The sequence below is a fragment of the Rhinichthys klamathensis genome, unplaced genomic scaffold (assembly GCF_029890125.1).
Source record: "Rhinichthys klamathensis goyatoka isolate OS25496 unplaced genomic scaffold, OSU_Roscu_1.1 h1tg000254l_1, whole genome shotgun sequence".
In the NCBI taxonomy this organism is placed as follows: Eukaryota; Metazoa; Chordata; class Actinopteri; order Cypriniformes; family Leuciscidae; genus Rhinichthys; species Rhinichthys klamathensis.
The window spans coordinates 524,649-542,896 of NW_026606776.1; the positions used below are offsets into that span (position 1 = coordinate 524,649).

Below are 18,248 nucleotides of genomic sequence, written 5' to 3' on the forward strand. Positions count from 1 at the left end.
ACAGTATCGTGTGGCCAGACAGCGCGCCGGAATGGAATTCTCTTTCGCACTTGAACAACAATAACACAAACCATTATGCCAAAATCTCCGACTACGGAAGCCTGTTAACTCAAAGGCGCAGTGCTTTCTTGCAATTGGGTCGGTTCATGTTCACACCGTAAACGAACCGTACCAGAGTTCGTTTGGAACCGTACCGAGACCACCTCTTCAGCTGGGTCTCGGTTCGGTTGTTTGGTCCGCACCCGAGTTCGATTGCTGTATTCACACCTGGCCAAAAGGTCCGCACCAAGGGGGGAAACGAACTAGAGTTCGATTCAATCGAACCAAACAAGGCAGGTGTGAATACACCCTAAGTCTGTATAAAATGACAGAGTCTCTTCAGAAAATGTGGACTAAACCGCTCAATTCATATAGATTAGTTTTACGATCTCTTTATGAACTTTTTGAAGCGTCAAAGTGGTAGTTGCGTAGCTGTCAATGGAAGGACAGAAATCTCTCAAATTTCATCAAAAAGATCTTTATTTGTGTTCCGAAGATGAACTAAAGTCTTTCGGGTTTGGAACGATGTAAGGGTGAGTAATTAATGACAGAATATTTGGGTGAACTATCCCTTTAATGATGTCTCTTTGTGGCCAGCAGATGCTCCAGGGCTTTTCAATGTGCAAGTTAAATCGACAACACAAATCAACAAAGGTATGGGTGGGCTTATTTTGCTGGTCCCTTTTCCATATGGGAATTCGTTAATGCAGATTCTTCTGAGGCAAGATCGTTTTTAAGTTTCGCTAAATAAGCTAGATCAATGATTAAACGCTCTGAATTTCCTCAGGTTAACAAAACTCAAGGGAAGTCAATGAAGTCAATCCCAATGATTCCAGAGTGCTTTTTATGAATGCTGCTGAGTATGAACAGCTCTGCTACGTCACACTATTTTAAATGCACTATGCGCATTTATATAGATTAGATTTGCATTTCTTGAGCACTGAAAATGCTTAAGACTATGGTTTTACAAAGCCATACTTTCACTGACTGATTGAAATCCAGTGACAATTAAGCAACAGGAAATAATTCAGTTATTTGCCTTGTCTGTATTCAAGGTCATTTGCATTACTTTGACCGCTTTAGCCGGCACCATGAGAGACAGGTCTCATGGGATGTAAAATGGGTCATTTTCCAGCTTTGCTCCAGGCCATTGCTGTTTCCTAGCTACTGATTACACAGATGTTGGCTTGGCATGCTGATATCTAGGCCAGTCTCTTTGAGAGGAGCTTGTAGGTCTGGTGGCGAGACTATTTCCACACGGACAGATGTGCAGGATTCAGGGTGGGCTCTCTGTGAGCGGAAGGGGGTAGCAGGAAATTTAGGGTATGATTTGAAATCCTGCTCTTCCACCCAAATGGGACTCCATTTGGGAATTAGCAGAATCCAGTAAAATAAAGATTAACTTCACAATTAACTTATGCATGCAGCAAACACATATGTGAAATAATAACTCAGGTTATATATTAACCTTTTTCTCTGCTTTACAGAAGACAAGGCAGAAATTGGGCATAGGGCCGTTTTACACCAGGTATTAAGATGCGTTTTGGTCGATCGGATCACAAGTGGACGACGTTAAATACAGGTGTAACCGGGATCTAAAACGTTTTGAGCTTGTTCACTTTCGACCACTTCCAGAGGTAGTCGAAAAACACATTCGACTGGATTGCTTTCGTAGTGTAAACGCTCATGTGGTTCAAAGTGTTCGAACAGCCACAGAAGACCGTCTACTCTCCGTCTACTGACCTAATGGATAAACATTAAGGGAAGCGCTCTAGACAGACGGGATTTAAACTTTGTCGGCTGAAGACCCAAGTTTGGTTTGAAGAAGAAAAACGTACCAAGCACAATGTTCTCTCACCATTCCTGATATCTAACACACACACTCACAGCGTTCATTATAATGGCAACTTATCTGATTTCTCTTCAGGGATTAAGGGTAGTGTAGTTCTTCATTGGGAATTCAGCAATAACTTTTGTTTATTTAAAATAAATATATTTTTTACATTTAATTCATCTGTTTTAAGAGGTTAATGCAATATCAGTACAATTTAATGTGTCCATAGAGAAAATGAATGTGCTTTTTACTTCTGAAAACACACTCTTCGAAAGGTACCTGCATTTCTCTCTGTGACTTACCTGGTAGTATGATTTGATGTGGTAAGTGAGGACAGACAAGTTTTGAGCTCTCTGGCCGACATCATTGTACACTTTGTTAAAAACTTGAACAGTCCCTTTGGGATTTCTGCAACAACAAAGAAAGAAAAAAAGAAAGAAAAATGTATTCCTGTAACATAACATCAACTCAAGCAAGAAGCATCCAAAACATCTAGTTTCTGAAGACCTGCTTAGTATATTAACCTGGACTAAGGGTATGAGCAATAATAGCAACGACACACAATCTGTTCATTCATTCTGTTTTTTTTTCTCCACATGACTTCATTCATCAACTAGCCAGCACTAACGCAGACACAGACAGAGCCAAAGAGCAGCAGAACTCAGTTCAGGTCAAGTCTTGACTGAGACTTTAACTCTCTTAGTTCAGCAGCTCAAAGTTTGAGTACTGACACAGTGACCTGAAACTGCTGTCCCATGATGCACTTCTGTATGTGATCCGTGCCACCATAAAAAAAATAAAAAAAACTCTACAGTAAAGCTCTAATCCATCATCCTCCCTGAATCCGTGGGATTATACAGTTTTCAGCTTCACGATGTACTGTTTACTACCTCAGCATCATGAGAATACAAGGTTTCAGCATTAACGATCCTTTAAATGGCAATTAAATATACACACATTACCCTGCAATGACATGGGTGGGTTTTAAACATCACATTACCCTGCAATGACATGGGTGGGTTTTAAACATTTAAAACCAGCTATGGATTTTTGTCTCAGAGATGGAAATAGAATTTGGGGCAAAAACAACTCACCCATATGCACCCATCCAAATTCTGTCCAGCTGAACAGACTACAAAGTGTTCCTTCATTGCCATGACAAAGAATACAGTGTTTTAGGGCTCCTGCATGGAATGAGTCATTTAAAAGCTGAAACACATGCTGTCTGCAATAAATGCCTGATATTAGACGCAAACAACACCAAAGGGTGGTGGTAACTTCGCGTCGGGAATGGGAGCACGAATTTGATCACATGTGCAAACAACCTGTGAACTGAAAAGTCACTGAGAGAACCCTTTCAACAGTCTGCCATTAATTGCTTTGGACGAATAAATTAGACTCAATAGCCAATTGAATGTGTGCCAAGTTTCCTTTGATGTACATATCATTTAATATTTTGGGGGTCAGCAAGAATTTTTTTTATGTTTCTGGAAGAAATCTCTAATGCTCACCAAGGCTGCATTTATTTGATCCCAAAAAAATAAAAGTAAAAACAGTAGGGTAAAATGGGGCTAAAGGCGCACCGGGGTAAAAGGCGCATTTGACTTTAATCTCTTTTAAACCACTAGATGGCACAAAAATTTAGCTCAGCCCTTTTCGTAACAACCGCTTTTAATGATGCACGTGGAAATTTGGCTGATCGCGGGCGGCAACGCAAAGCTGATTCTGCGCTAATTTGATCTAATATTTAATGTTTTTAAAAATGTTGTAGATTTATGTAGCAATGGAGAATCAACAAAATTATTGATTATATTTTGAAACAAAGGTCTTGTTAATGATTTTCAGTTTCGTTCAAGGTAATTAAAGCAACAGTTTTTTAATAAGGGAAGAATGTGTAAAAGTGTGGAGTTAAAAGTAAAAGCCGCCCATGCTGTCGGGGCGAAAGGCACCATAATTCACATGATAATATACAGCTGGCTGATTTTTCCATTTGTTGACATAACAGTTATATTCAGATGGTAAATATCATATATCAAGTTGGGTGTCCACCTTAGAGATAATCACCAAATTTATAATGACACATCAAAAAAAAAAATGTCATATTTATTTGTTACTACTGTAAAACTATAATAATGTATTATGGGATTTCATTCAATGCTTTCAGAATCTTTACTTTTTTGATTCATTTTGTTTCTGTATTTTTAAAATGAACATTTTAATGAAAGTATATTTATAAATATTTTTTTTGTATCAAAATAAACCAAAAATAGTACAAACTTTACTAAAATTGTTAACTTTATTAAAAACATTATTTTAGCTAAAGTATTTGTATAAATCATGTGAGCCTTTTAGCCTGTGTGTTTGGGTTAAAAGGCCCACCTTGCCACCTCATACATAAGATTTTAAAACAAATGAACCACTTTTATGATTTATTTTCACACAAAATCTGTTGAATCAATGTTCAATAAAAACATTTTTTTTTTCTACAATATACACTATGGGAGTATAGTGAAAAGCACATTTCTTAAGGTGTGCCTTTAGTCCCGTTGTACCCTAATATTGTCATATATTATTAACATTTACAGTTGAGCTGCCTCATATTTGTGTGGAAACTGCATTTGTTGAAAAACTAAATATTTGGACAAACCCAAATTATGTCCCATTTCTTTTTTTAAACAAAAAGTTGAGTTGAGTTGAAGAAGAAACCTCAACTACATTCAAATGAAATGCTTACTATACTGAGTTAAGTGCTTGGATAATATATCTGTGTGCAAATTTATGACATACACATACTTACATTTGATTCATGATCTTGTTCAAGAATATTCCATCCACTAATTCAGTGTATTCAGAGAGCATGTTCCCCTCCTTGTCACCTAGTTGACCAAATGTCTTAACCTTTGAGACAGACATAAATGGGTAGTTAAAGTGACATGTCATGAAGTGACAGCAATGTCCTGAAGAGGGACATTCTCTATAAATGACAATTATCTAATTATACATGCAGATTTGTGGCATTTTGAGACCTCAAATTGAGAAATTACATGATTTATTTGTACTCTTAAACACATTAGTCACACTGCAGACCAGTTAAGCAAACTACAAAAATATAATAATCAGTGAAAACCAGGGCTAGTTCACTCCAGTGAGCATGTTTAAGATCTATAATGAAAAGTTCAGTGGTAGAGACACAAACCTAAAAGTCTTGGCTACATTAAAATGCCCGTCATTAGTATTAACTTTTTGTGACAACATATGCCCCCATAGAGGAGGAAAATGTTACAGTAAGTTACATGAGGTAAGTTGTCACAATGGAACCTTCCATTGAATAGACTATAGCCTTTTTAGATACATTTAAAATGATATAACTTACAGAGCAATTCACTAAACCACAAAAAGATAAACAAAGACCATTGCTATAGAAAAACATAAAATTACAGAACAAAACAAATATAGCCAATAGAACAAAAATAACAATCTACATAGGTACACCCACACACATAGAGAGAGAGAGAGAGAGAGAGAGAGAGAGAGAGAGAGAGAGAGAGAGAGAGAGAGAGAGAGAGAGAGAGAGAGAGAGAGAGAGAGAGAGTTGGTCAGTTGTCATAATGATAAACATACAGATGACCTTCCAAAGAGATAATTGTTATGACTACTATGATACTGTTTGCTATGTTCTGCACGTAACAAACTGCAACTTACCCAAGTGACAAGAGAGCTGCTCATGAACTGCTCTAATATGTCTGGAATGTCACCCTCCATATTAATATTACACGATCAGAGAGATTTACAAGTCAAAAACACTTGGAAGAAACACAAAGCCATATAAATCCAGCACTGATGGTTTAACCCTCTCCATAGGCAGCTGAGCGGAGGAAATGTCGCTGCATCATTGAACAAAATCTGCAATTCACACCGCTGCGACGCAAGACCTCATAGAATTCGTGTGGCTCATTCCTCGTCAACAAACTGGTATCTGTTATTAGATTGAAAATAAACGCAGAATGTTGCCGTTTAAATATTCCATCAGGACTGCAGCATCTTCCGGAGCCGCTCGGACGCCACGCCGAAACTGCAGTGCGCGTGACTGCTGGAGGTCTCGCACTTACAGTGCATGTGAAGTTAGAAAGTAAAGGCCACCAGCGATTAGAATTCAAATAACATAAGATTTGAATAACTGAAATTAACTGTCATTCAGTGCGATTTCATGATTCCTTCATCAAATGGGGGGGAAAAACAAGGTCTAAGTGAAAAAGTTTTACTGGGTGTTTATGTCATTTTCCGTCCCAGCGGCATCTGATCTGAACAGTATCGTAATTCCTACAGTGGTGGTTTAGTACATCTCTGACCTTAATCTGTTACCATAACAACAGCCGTCAACCCCCAATCACCAGTTAAAATATAATCTCTCTTGGACTGTGCATCATAGGCTATAAAGACCACATCAACAAGTTCTGCTAAGGGGTGGAGTCAATTAAGCTGTGGGCCTTGAGAACTATTTTAATTACGTGGAAAGGGAAACGGTTCATTTAAATATGTCTGAGTCAATATCTCATGCATGCGTGTAAAACAATTTTACAGGGCAAGTTGTTTTTGCTCACTAAATTATCTTATTTTTAAGAAATGGCTGAATATGCATCTTTTTCGGCAACACTTGATCCAAAATACGTGCACTTTCCTTTCTCTTCTCTCTTTTACTCTATATCTATATAAAATACGTAGTAGGCCTATACTGAGTTCGACTAAACTGGGAAGATCATAGCACGAACATATTGTTGTCCTATTGTTAGTTTAACTGCTTATTGCTCTTCTCATTTGTAAGAAGCTTTGGATAAAAGCGTCTGCTATGATTAAATATAATGTAAATTCTAATGTGAGGCTTTTGCGCCATCTTGCGGAAGAGTTGAGAACTTCAGTTCAGACTGCAAAATCAGGTTCTCGACTAGGCTCCACTTGCATTAAAGAGGTGCTGAGCGATGTTAAAGGGGTCCTATTATGGCCTTTTACGAAGTCTAGATTTTGTTTTGGGGTGTACTAGAATATGCTTTATTGCTTGATTGTTAAAAAAAAACATTATTTCCCCCATATTTTACATTATTACAGCACCTCTCTCCCTAGTCTGTTGGTCCGGTCCCGACCCACTTTGTTTCCTGTTTCGATGAAGCCCCTCCTTCCGAAATGTGCTGTGATTGGTTAGCTGGCCCAGTGTGATACCATAACTGCAAGCTCTACTCAGATGTAAATATTAATGATGGTGTCAATTTCAATCCAATTCAATTCAAGCCTGATTCAGATGTTAACAAACAAGAGGATCGTCCAAAACGGATTTTATGCACGGACTTTGCAAGCACGGATTTCACAGGACGTTTGTGGCCTATGTTGTTTTTTTATATACATTTTAGATACGAAGTTATACACCATTTAATCATGATACTTGTCGGGAAAACTATGGTAATACAAACAGTAATCAATCACAAAACCATGGTTAATTTTCCTAAAGGGCGGTGAACAGTCTTACAAAAGCAAGAGCTTAAAAAAGCTACAGTAAACACTGTCATGTCAACACTAATGTTGGCTAGCTGAGGTAAAGCATTACCCTTTGTTTAAATCTTAGCAACAACATAAAACTTATAATTGGAACTGTTACAGATTTTTTTTCCAACTGCTTACACACGTTTTCAAAACTATGTCTCCTTTTTTCAAAACTCTACACACAATTCCCAAAACTGCACACACAAAATGCAAAATGCCTCATCTCCAGTCACCAGTGCTAAGCTACGCTTCATCTCTTCTCCGGGCTGGGTCTGGCCACAATACTTCGTCCACATCACAAGATACGTGTTCTCTTGCCAAACATCGAGGGAAGTATCTCCTAGCATGGCGTATCCAACCTTGGACAGAGGCAACCTCTATGTCCCCACATGCGTCCTCCATTGCCTGGAGAAGCGCCATGCGGGCATAGGCGATCATACACTTTCCAGCGCCAGGCTGAGAAGAATTCCTCTATGGGATTTAGAAAAGGTTAATATGGGGGTAGGTACATAACTACAAATTGTGAATGATTGGCAAACCAGATTCGGACCAGAACAGCCCGGTGAAAAATAACATTGTGTAAATTGCATCCAGAAAAGTGAGTATACGGCCGGTGTTGTACAGACCCAGTGTGGCAGTGTGATGGAAGACCCCCTTTTGAGTGATGGCAGCAAACAGTTATATTACCCCCACGCTGTCCAGGGACATTGGTAATTGCCCCCTGTCCTATTACATTTCTTCCATGGGCCGCGGCGCCTGGTTTTGGTGAGGTTGAAGCCAACCTCATCTACATAAATAAATTCATGGCGAATTACATGGGCATCCATCTCCAATACTCTCTGTAACAGACAAAAGGATATAGAGATGAGTAAATATGGTATGTCTGAAGTACTGGAAGTAGTGTTGCATGTATACATACCTTGACAGAGTCAAGAATCTGCGACATGACTTTGTAGGAGTTTCTCTCAAATGGCACCTTGTAAAGTTGGTCACTTGGTGCCGGTGGAGGATGCGTTGTATGGTCGACAGGCTTACAGCATTGATGTTGTTGGTGTCATTATTCAAGATATGCTCTCTTATCTCTCGAATTCTAATTGCATTGTTGGCCAAAACCATATTCATAATTGCAGTCTCTTATCAGTAAACAAGCGTCCTTTTTTCACTCTGTACAGAATTCAAACACAGTATGTGTTCAGCATAGGAATTGTAAACAATAAAAAAATAAAAAAAAAATGTAGTACAGCATGATAACCAACCTCATTCATTCAATGCAGTGCAGTGAATGGATGGCTTAGAGTTAAATGTTTATCCAATACTATGCTGCAGTCATACGTATTTTACAGTACATTACTGTAGTGCTAAATTAGTCATTAGATAGTTGCATACCTGTTCTCATTTCTGAAGGTTTGAATTATGGACGCCACTGTAAATCGACTCAAGTTGGGCTGGACTCACAGTCCAGCCTCTCTCATGGTCAAACCGTGGTTGATCACATGATCAACAAGTGTTGCCCTAATCTCATCAGAGATTAGAGTTAAATGTTTATCCAATACTATGCTGCAGTCATACGTATTTTACAGTACATTACTGTAATGCTAAAATAGTCATTAGATAGTTGCATACCTGTTCTCAAAATGATTGACAGCTACAAATGCTGGTTAAATAGCATAAAACGGTGCATCTCTTTTCAGAATGATTTTTTTTTTTATGGTTTACAGATTCTAGTGCCATGATATATCGGCATGATATATCATGATTATTTCAGGAAAATCTTTCAGAGAGCAGGATTTTCTACATATTACATAAAAAATTGCTTAAAGGGTTAGTGAAAAATGAAGATCATCCCATAATGTACTCACCCCCAAGCCATCCTAGGTGTACTTTCTTCTTTAAACCAAACACAATCGGAATTATATATATATAAAAAATATCCTGGTTCTTCCTAACTTTATAATGAGTGAATGGTACCTTAGATTTTGAAGCCCAAAAAAATTGCATCCATCCATCATGAAAGTAATCCATGCAGCTCCAGGGGCTTAATAAAGGCCTTCTGAAGTGAAGAGATGTGTTTTTTGTAAGAAAAATATATGTTTTTTGCTTTGACCATGCCATTTATCATTAAAAACCACAAATAAAAAATTGTGTAGGCCTATGATTTGTATTCTTTATGATTATGTTTAAGAGGAACATGAACATTTGCCTGTGAGTTTCCATGTGTTCAGTGAGATGTGAAGTGTGAGAAGTATGAATGAATTCAGACAGTTTGTTTCTGCTTTGGCTCTTCCAAACAAATTGCTCCCCTGAGACAGGGTTTAAATTGATTTGGTTCTGAGAAAGGTTTGCTGACACAAATGACTAAATATCAACACAGCGAGAAATCAATGGGACATATGTTGCCTATTTAAGACTGGCAGTCAATTTTGAACGAACTCTTTAATATTTAATTATAACAGTCGGTTAAGGTGCTATACATTTAATCACATCATAAATTGTTCATTCCATACAAAAAAAACAACAACAACAACAACATCAGTATCTTATGCACATGGGACTATAATTCATTCCAATATATGACCCATGCTGCAGAAAGCAGTTTTATTATATATGTCTATATGTATACAGTATATCATAAGATGCATCATAAGAGGTAGTCATCCAGAAAGCAACAGCAGCTACAGTTTATGGCAGCATATATAAGGCAAAACATGCTCAAGCATCAGGCCACAAACTACTGAGAAATCAATGCAACATATATGGTCTGTATTATAAGATCAACAATCAGCAATGACTGTTTAATAAAAACATTACTGTTCCATTAAAACAGTCAATTAAAGGATAATATATAAAGCTACATATAAAAGCTACATTTAAAGGGTATAAGCTTAAAGTATTCAATAAGAAAAACAGTCTCTTCTTGTGTGTACGATTGTACATTACTTCAAGGCTGTGCATGCTGCATCATGTAAACATTTTTTATATATGTATAAATATATATATATATACACAGTGTAAGATGTGCCACAGTATCTAGTCGACCAGAAAGCAATGATGCCGCATATGTATTGAGCATGTGTGTTGGTTGGCATATGTGCAGATTTTTAAAAAAAAAATATTTTTGTACAAATGTGCTTGATTTAAAAAAAAAACGATGGCTAATGAACATCTTGAGGAAAAAACACAATGATTATACAAATTTGGTAATGTCCTTTCGTGACAGTTTTCCATGAGCGCTACTGAGTCTCGGAATATTTTGGTTTAAAATAAGACAAGTCTGAATATTGGAGTAAATCATTTCCATAGTTCTGTTTATCTAAATAGGCATGCATTATATAAAGATTTAGCGAAAGTGTAATCTGTTTTTCCACTAAAAGTGCTGTATAATGTTAAAAAGAAAGCACACACAAAAATCATTTTCCTTCACAGAAGTCCTTCAGAGATTATAATTCAGTTCCATTGACAGCATTTGAAAACTCAAATTCTAAGTCATGGCGCAGATGTTCTGAGGCACAAAGTCCTTGGCGTATTGGTCCCGCTTCAGAGAGAAATTCCCACCGCTCACTCATGCTCTCTGCTCTCTGCTTTTGTCTTCAGAGATTGCAGTTTCTGCCTCCAATGTTGGCTCTCCTGAAGGGTTGTGCTGCCAGATAGCAGGCTTATTGTGTAAGGTGAAAACCAGTCTCTTTCAAAAGCACCAGTCAGCTGCTCTACAATCGAGTCCTGCCCTTTCTGCTGGTTCTCCGATTCCTGAATCACCAGCCCGGCTCCTGCGTTTACGGCAAACTCACTCCCAACCCAGTCCAGATTCCCTTTTTGAGAGAAAGTTTGAAAATATAAGTGCAAAGTTTGAATAAATAAGTGCAGTACGTATGCTAAATTGTATAGGAATTAACGAGTACCAATTATGCCCTTTTACAAAGTCTTGATTTTGTTTTGGGGTTTTACTAGAATAGGTATTCATGCTTGAATGTTAAAAAAACACTTCACATTGTTGCAGCTCCTCTCTGCCCAGTCTGTCAGTAACGCTCTGTTTAGTTCCTGTTTCGGAAATGTGACAACACACCAACGCATTTAAATGCAGAATATTGTATATATATGTATATATATGTTCCCGGAAGAAAACTCAAGACTACAATTGAATTCAGAAACAGTGCACACTGATATAGAGAATAACTTTGAGCTTTGTAACTCTGCAGAATGTTTTTTTATGCTCAAAAAGAAACATAACACACTAAACAAAGTTGAAAATGTAAAAAAAAAAAAAAAAAATCATAATAGATCCTCACACTACATCTGTTAATATGACTTAATGCACTGTGAACTAACATGAACAGACAACGAACAATAGTGTTTTTATGAACTAGCATTAACAACGATTAAGAAATGCAGTAAAACACATATTGTTCATTGTTAGTTCATCGTAGCTAGCTGATGCATTAATTAATGTTAACAAATGAGACTCAACTGTTTATTTTATTTGTTAATATGTTTTTTTGTTGCCCATTTTTACTATTGTACTGCTTTGGCAATGTAATTGTTTTGTCCGTTTATGTCATGCAAGTAAACTACAATCAATTTAGTATGTGTGTGTGTGTGTGTGTGTGTGTGTGTGTGTGTGTGAGCGAGAGTGCTAGAGTCTTACCAATGTATATTGCATTGTCTGTCACCATAAATTTATTCTCATTTATCCTGTGTTGAAATCCTCCCATCTGCTCCTTGCCTCTGTAAAATCTCTGATTCGAAACAAACACACATATATATAAAATACAACCAATTGTAAAAATAGGATTAAATATATGTTTGGGTGTGTGTGCGCGTATATCAACAGATCAATAAAGTAGATTGTTTCCTCACCACCTCTATAGAGCAGACTGGCAGTCCTGTGCAAAGAGCCTGCATTGATGACATAAAGTTAAAGGTCAGCGGATGTGTACGTGTCCACAGACCGATTAAGAGACGAACTTTGACCTCTCTCAGTACTGCAGCCTCCCGGAGCATCTCATCTATTGGCGACCAGTATCTGAACCCAAAAAATAATAAAAGTGATAAATCTCCAAAAGAACAATTTTGTCCATTTATAAATAGCTCTAAAGAGTTACACTTCAAAAAATCTATTCTTAGTATCCTTGAAACATTTTTCAAGACAGAGAGAAGCAAAAACAAGACCTATCTTCAAAGAACCTATCTTGAATATTTAGATACACAAATATATATTCTTTAGAAATAATTTTAATAATTTATGTTTTTTAAAAATAGAGCAAGACCTGATTCAGGAAATTTGTAAAAAAATGGTAGATGTGAAAAAAATAAAAAAGCATAAAATATAGCATGCTTACTTAAGGAATATCTTAGCTTCACACAACACAAAAAGTTAAAAGTTTCAGTGATTATCCAAATAATTGCAATGTCTTTTATTTTGAAATGTGTATTGTCTTAAAGGGGTCATTTGATGCGTTTTCATGTTTTCCTTTTTATTTAGTGTTTTATTTAATGCTTTATTTCCAAAAGAATAGCATGTACAAGGGTAACTTTCATATTACATCAGAAGAACATATCACATGCTTAACAATACAATAGAAATGACAAAAAAGAAAGAAAATGGGAAAAAAGAACAGAGATGGTACATATATTGTTGAATAAGCATAACTAGATTATTTGTATATGAAAATGTTAAATGAAGAGCATATTGCAGTTGTTTTAATAGCTTTGTTATTTTGCGATTTTGACCACATTTATGCACATTTTAATCTCCTTCTTAAAGGTGCAGTCCGTAGTTTTTCCTCTTTGTTCGCTATCTCTGTTCGAAATCTGCAATTGCAGTTATTCGTGGAATTATCAACTTTATGTGTGTTGTGCCTCGGCACGGCACAGCACGGATAAATCCAATGTTTTGAGGAGAACCTGGGAGAGGCCGGCTGTGCACAAAGCTAAAAAATGGGGCAATTCCAACTTTGCTATTGGGCAATCTGGTGCTTCCGAATCTGAGCCTGTAAGTATGTTTTATTATCTGTCAAAGTATTTGCTATTGACTGTTAAATGCAGAGTTTCATGCAGTGTAGAGTTACACATATTGTTTGTCGTTCAGCTGGCCAATCAGAGCACACTCCGCTTCTCGAAAGGAGGGGCTTTGTAGAAATCGACTTGTTTTAGAAAGACTGTGCATAGAGGAGCAACAGTAATGTACAGTATGTGAAAAAAAATACATTAAAGCATGTTACAGTACACAAAATAATGATCTTTGAAAATAGCATCATATGACCCATTTAAGAAATCTTTTAAGAAATCAAGGGTTTTTCTGATGGCAGTATTTGCTTATCAATAACCTTTACTAAACCCTCACTTATTGACATCAATTATTAGTGCTGAAATGACCTTATGATTGCTGATCCTCTGAAGGTGCGGTTGACTAAGGGCAGGTAATCAGTTACAGAGATGTAGATGAATCTCTTTGCTTCACGAATCACATGTCGTATAGCATCTATATCTCTGCTTCGACCCTTGGGGCAAAACAGATCTGGAGACGCCTATGAAGAAAAGTAGGGGAGGAAAGATAAAACAGCAGTTTTCTTTTAAAAGTTTTTTTTTCCCGCTTTAATTAGTATTGGCCGGCACACCAGAGCAAGGTAATGAGATGGCCGTCTGTGTACATACATCATTGTCAGGAGAAGGATTTTATCACTGAGCTAGAAATGTCTCCCTGCAGCCGATAACATTACAGCACTATTCATTTGAATGGGATGATGGATGTCTCAGATGTGTAGAGTAAACATCCTGTTGCTGGAAGGGTGTCAAGATTCATTATACTCAAATTAGAATCATCCCATGTGACGCGGCTGGGTGTGGAATAAAGTCACTGGGATAAATTACCTGCAGAGTTAGTGATCTTTCCTTAATCAGATAATATCCATTGGAACCAATGAAAGGTCAGTTTACATAAAAATCTTTGTAATTAGATTGGACATAGACATAAACATATTACAAACAGCATGAACTGGGGATTTGAACATGACATGTTTGTGCAGTAAAATGTCAAATATATTAGTAAGTACTGTCATGAATCTCATATTTTTCTTACACACAACTACCACCCCTTACCCCCCAACCTCCCCCACACACACACACATATTTGAATATGGTTTACATAGGCGTAATGGTTCCCTTACGAGAGTATCTCTCGTACTGCGTAACAGCTTACGCTATGGGGAAAACCTCTTTTCCACGAGATATTGAAGCCAAAAATTATCCTTAATTTTTTATTAATGTAAAATGCTTTGCAGCAGCAAGCAAACATAGGCGAGACAGCTCGCGCGCCTATTGGCTGCTCTTGCGGCAAATGCAGCAGCCTATCGAGAGAGACTCTGCGTGACGTAATGACCAATGGGGGCAATTCGGGCCCATATCGTCACGTCCCGCCAGAAAGGGCGTGGTCTCGCCCTATAAATAAGCTCGGTAGGCTGGTACAAGCTGATTTTCATCTCTTCAGCGAAGCACACGCATCGCTGGATCCGGAGTGAGAAGCCGCGCCGTCGACGCAAGCCTTTCAGCGGGACGAGCTTCTGGAGTCGCTGGCCTCGCCGCCTTCAACTGCCGTACCTGCTGGGCTTTCCGGCGTTCTATATCCTTTGTATCCTTACTCTGCTGAGAGTGTTAGCTCGCTTACTTGACGCGACTTGCACTTCTCATCACAAAAAGAGCTGCGTCTTTTTAAAGATGCCATCCTGTGGCTCGTGCCGCGCCCCACTCAGCGACGAGGACCGTCATGTCATCTGCGTGTCCTGCCTGGGTGAGGATCACGAGGGCGGATGCCCTCATTGCGAGCTTCTGTCTATGGTGACTCTGAGGACTCGCCTGGCGTCATTCTCCGAGCCTTCACAGCCCGCCGTGGCGCCGCGCCGCGCCGCAAGAAGCGAAGCCCAGCGCGCTCCCGAGCTCTCTCCAGCCCGCCAAAGCTCGCCGGTTCGCCCGCCAGCTTCGCCGGTTTCGCTCGAGTCGCTCACTGACGGACAACGGCCGCCGTCAGCCGCCGTGTCCGTCCACAAGTTCGACGAACCCACCGAGGCTTGTTCTCTTCTGGCATCTGATAGCGAGGATTGGGCGAGCTCCGGGGACCTCCCATCCGCTAGCGTTTCCCGCCAATCCACTGGGAAGAGCGCCGGCATTGAGACTGAGCTGATGCGTCTGCTCTCTCAGGCCGTGGAAAGCATCGGCCTCCACTGGGAGGCGCCCGCGCAACCGCCGCGCAACAGACTGGACGGACGCTTTCTCGGGAAAGACGAGGCGCCGTCAAAGTCAAGGCCCGTGCCCTTCCTCCCCGAACTACACGAGGAAGTGACTAAGTCGTGGAACGCCCCCTTCTCCGCCAGGCTGCGTACCTCTGCCTCTGCTGCATTCTCCACGGTGGATGGTGCGAAGGACAGAGGGTACCTCTCCGTTCCTCCTGTGGAACCGGCTGTAGCGTCTCATCTCTGCCCGCCCTCCGCTGGACGGCGCGCTCAGATGACGCTCCCATCTAAAGCCTGCCGAGTGACGTCAGCCATGCACGGGCGCGCTTACACCGCCGCCGGGCAAGCAGTTTCAGCGCTGCACACTATGGCTATCCTGCAGATCTTCCAGGCCGACCTTCTCCTTAAACTGGACGAGGAAGGGCCCGAAGCAATCTGCGTGGCGGACCTGAGAAGCGCTACGGACCTCGCTCTACGCGCTGCTAAAGCTGCTGCACAGGCCATAGGACGGAATATGGCCTCTCTCACCGTGGCTGAGACACTTATGGCTGACGCTGTCCGAGATGACGGAAGCCGACCGCTCTGTGTTCCTCGACGCGCCCATTTTGTCAGCGGGCCTCTTCGGATCTGCCGTCAAGGATTTCGCGGACAGATTCATGGAAGTGCAGAAGACTTCGCAGGCTTCCTTCCGAAGCGCTCGAGCTCCGCTGCAGGCCGCCCGAAACAGCCGCCTGCTCGCAGCTCTCGGCCGCAACCTGCACCGCCCGCCGCCGCCGCTTCACAGCGCCGCCAGGCCCGAGACCCAAGACCGTGCTCTCGCTCTGTTGGACGCCGCCCCCCTCAGCGCGGGCCCCGGCCGAGGATTGAGATCAAGCCCGAGGCCTCAAAGCCTTCCTAGCCACTCTAGGAAAGCGACGGTGTTCAGATCCCGCTGCGGCCGGATTTCCACCGAAACTTCTCGCTCGGTCAGTTCCAAGCATTGTGACTGTCCCAGTGTATTTCGCAGTGAGCCAGCCGGTGTCTCAGCCCGCTTGCCTGCGCACAAAAGCCGTTTTACGGCTACCCAGATAAATCCAATAAAGAGTGCATTTTCTGGTGTTCCGGCCACGGCCGATGGTGTTATGAGTGTTGTAAGAATGCCCACGCCCCAGTGCCCATTCCCACACCCAGACACAGCCCGCCACGGTGCAGGGCTAGCACAAATAAAATCGACTCAGGTCGTTTGTGCAGGCAATGTAGTGAACGCGCCCATATCACAATGCCCGCTTACACTGCACGCTTCGTGTCCCTTGGTTTCTGTAAAAACGAAACCAACACACATTCAGTCGGCTCTAACCGACAGTGTTTTCAGTGTAGCAAATGTGCCCGCAGTCCCGCGCCCACATTCTCTCACAAACACACCGAATCCTACGGGATCTGCCCCGCTCACTTTCTCTGCACAATCTGCCATAGAGAAGCTGAGCGCGGCCGGGCTGCCCGCTGTGATCAGCGCGCCCCCCGCCTCAAACGCTGTAAACACGGTGTTGTGTTCCCAGTATACCAGGGCTTCCGAGCTGCCGTTTTGCCGCGGCCAGAGCCCAGATTTCATTCTGCCTCTAGCTATTCACGCCGATGCGTGGTCAAAGCTTCCTGGGGTATCAGAATGGGTGCTGAACACTATAAAAAGAGAGGCTATTCGCTACAATTCGCTCGACGCCCTCGCCGTTATACAATACGGCGCGTGTCGAAACTACGGTGAAAAACGAAGTGTCTCATCTGCTTCGTGCCGAGATAGCGAAACTACTGAGCAAAGGGGCTATAGAACCTTTATCTCAGGCTCAGAGCGAAGGGGGCCTATACAGCAGATATTTTCTGGTACTGAAAAAAAGATGGGGGTCTCAGACCCATTTTAGATCTGCGACAGCTGAACAGAGCGCTTGTGAAGCGCCAGTTCAGAATGCTTACGACCAAGAAAATCCTCGCGCAAGTGCGCCACGGGGACTGGTTTATGTCAATAGATCTGAAAGACGCCTATTTCCAAATACAAATAGCGTCCCATCACAGGCCATTCTTGAGATTCGCCTTCGAGGGCCAGGCATATCAATACACAGTCCTGCCGTTCGGCCTGTCTCTAGCACCTCGTACATTCACGAAGTGCATGGACGCGGCGCTCGCACCCCTGAGACTCCAGGGCATGCGAGTCCTGAACAACTTGGAGGATTGGCTGATTCTAGCTCGATCACGATCGGAGCTCATAGAACACAGGGCCGCATTACTCGAGCACCTCGAGGAGCTGGGCCTCACAGTCAATTGGGCGAAAAGCTCACTGTCTCCCAGTCAGAAAATTTCCTTTCTGGGAACAGTGTTAGACTCGCTATCCATTTTTTCTATTTTTTTTATTTTTATTTATTTGACAGGGACAGTGTACATTAATTGACATTGCTGTAAATGCACCAGAATTAGCCAAAAGGCTATTTTTCATCTGTTGTCCCTGGACAGATCTTAAATTGTCTACCTAAAAAGAAAAGCAATAAAACAACAATAAAAGATTACAATGACCAATACAAATATAAAAAGCAGTAAAACAGATATGATAAATACAGTGTACACGTTTGCTATAATAGACATTGTTAACATTGATACTA

At 40.8% G+C, this 18,248-nt stretch overlaps 2 protein-coding genes across 11 annotated transcripts in view; both read right to left on the minus strand.

Annotated features, from left to right (window-relative positions):
- ccdc88aa (coiled-coil domain containing 88Aa) overlaps nt 1-6,176 on the minus strand; it is a 28,894-nt gene extending 22,718 nt beyond the window's left edge. For 7 of the 9 annotated variants that reach the window (XM_056266874.1, XM_056266875.1, XM_056266877.1 and 4 more), the window contains exons 1-3: nt 5,576-6,176; nt 4,671-4,771; nt 2,176-2,281 (exon numbers count right to left, since the gene is read on the minus strand). In XM_056266874.1, the coding sequence (XP_056122849.1) occupies nt 2,176-2,281; nt 4,671-4,771; nt 5,576-5,635 (267 nt within the window). In that variant the 5' untranslated portion in view covers nt 5,636-6,176. The remainder of the gene's footprint in view (nt 1-2,175; nt 2,282-4,670; nt 4,772-5,575) is intronic. The other 2 variants (XM_056266879.1, XM_056266878.1) reach the window with 1 other exon arrangement.
- Nucleotides 6,177-10,555: 4,379 nt separating this feature from the next.
- The window catches only part of pld5 (phospholipase D family, member 5), a 46,137-nt gene continuing 38,444 nt past the window's right edge, over nt 10,556-18,248 (minus strand). Inside the window, exons 7-10 of one of the 2 annotated variants that reach the window (XM_056267019.1) lie at nt 13,775-13,926; nt 12,257-12,422; nt 12,045-12,135; nt 10,556-11,211 (exon numbers count right to left, since the gene is read on the minus strand). In XM_056267019.1, coding sequence (XP_056122994.1) covers nt 10,961-11,211; nt 12,045-12,135; nt 12,257-12,422; nt 13,775-13,926 — 660 coding nt within the window. In that variant the 3' untranslated portion in view covers nt 10,556-10,960. The remainder of the gene's footprint in view (nt 11,212-12,044; nt 12,136-12,256; nt 12,423-13,774; nt 13,927-18,248) is intronic. The other variant, XM_056267020.1, reaches the window with a different exon arrangement.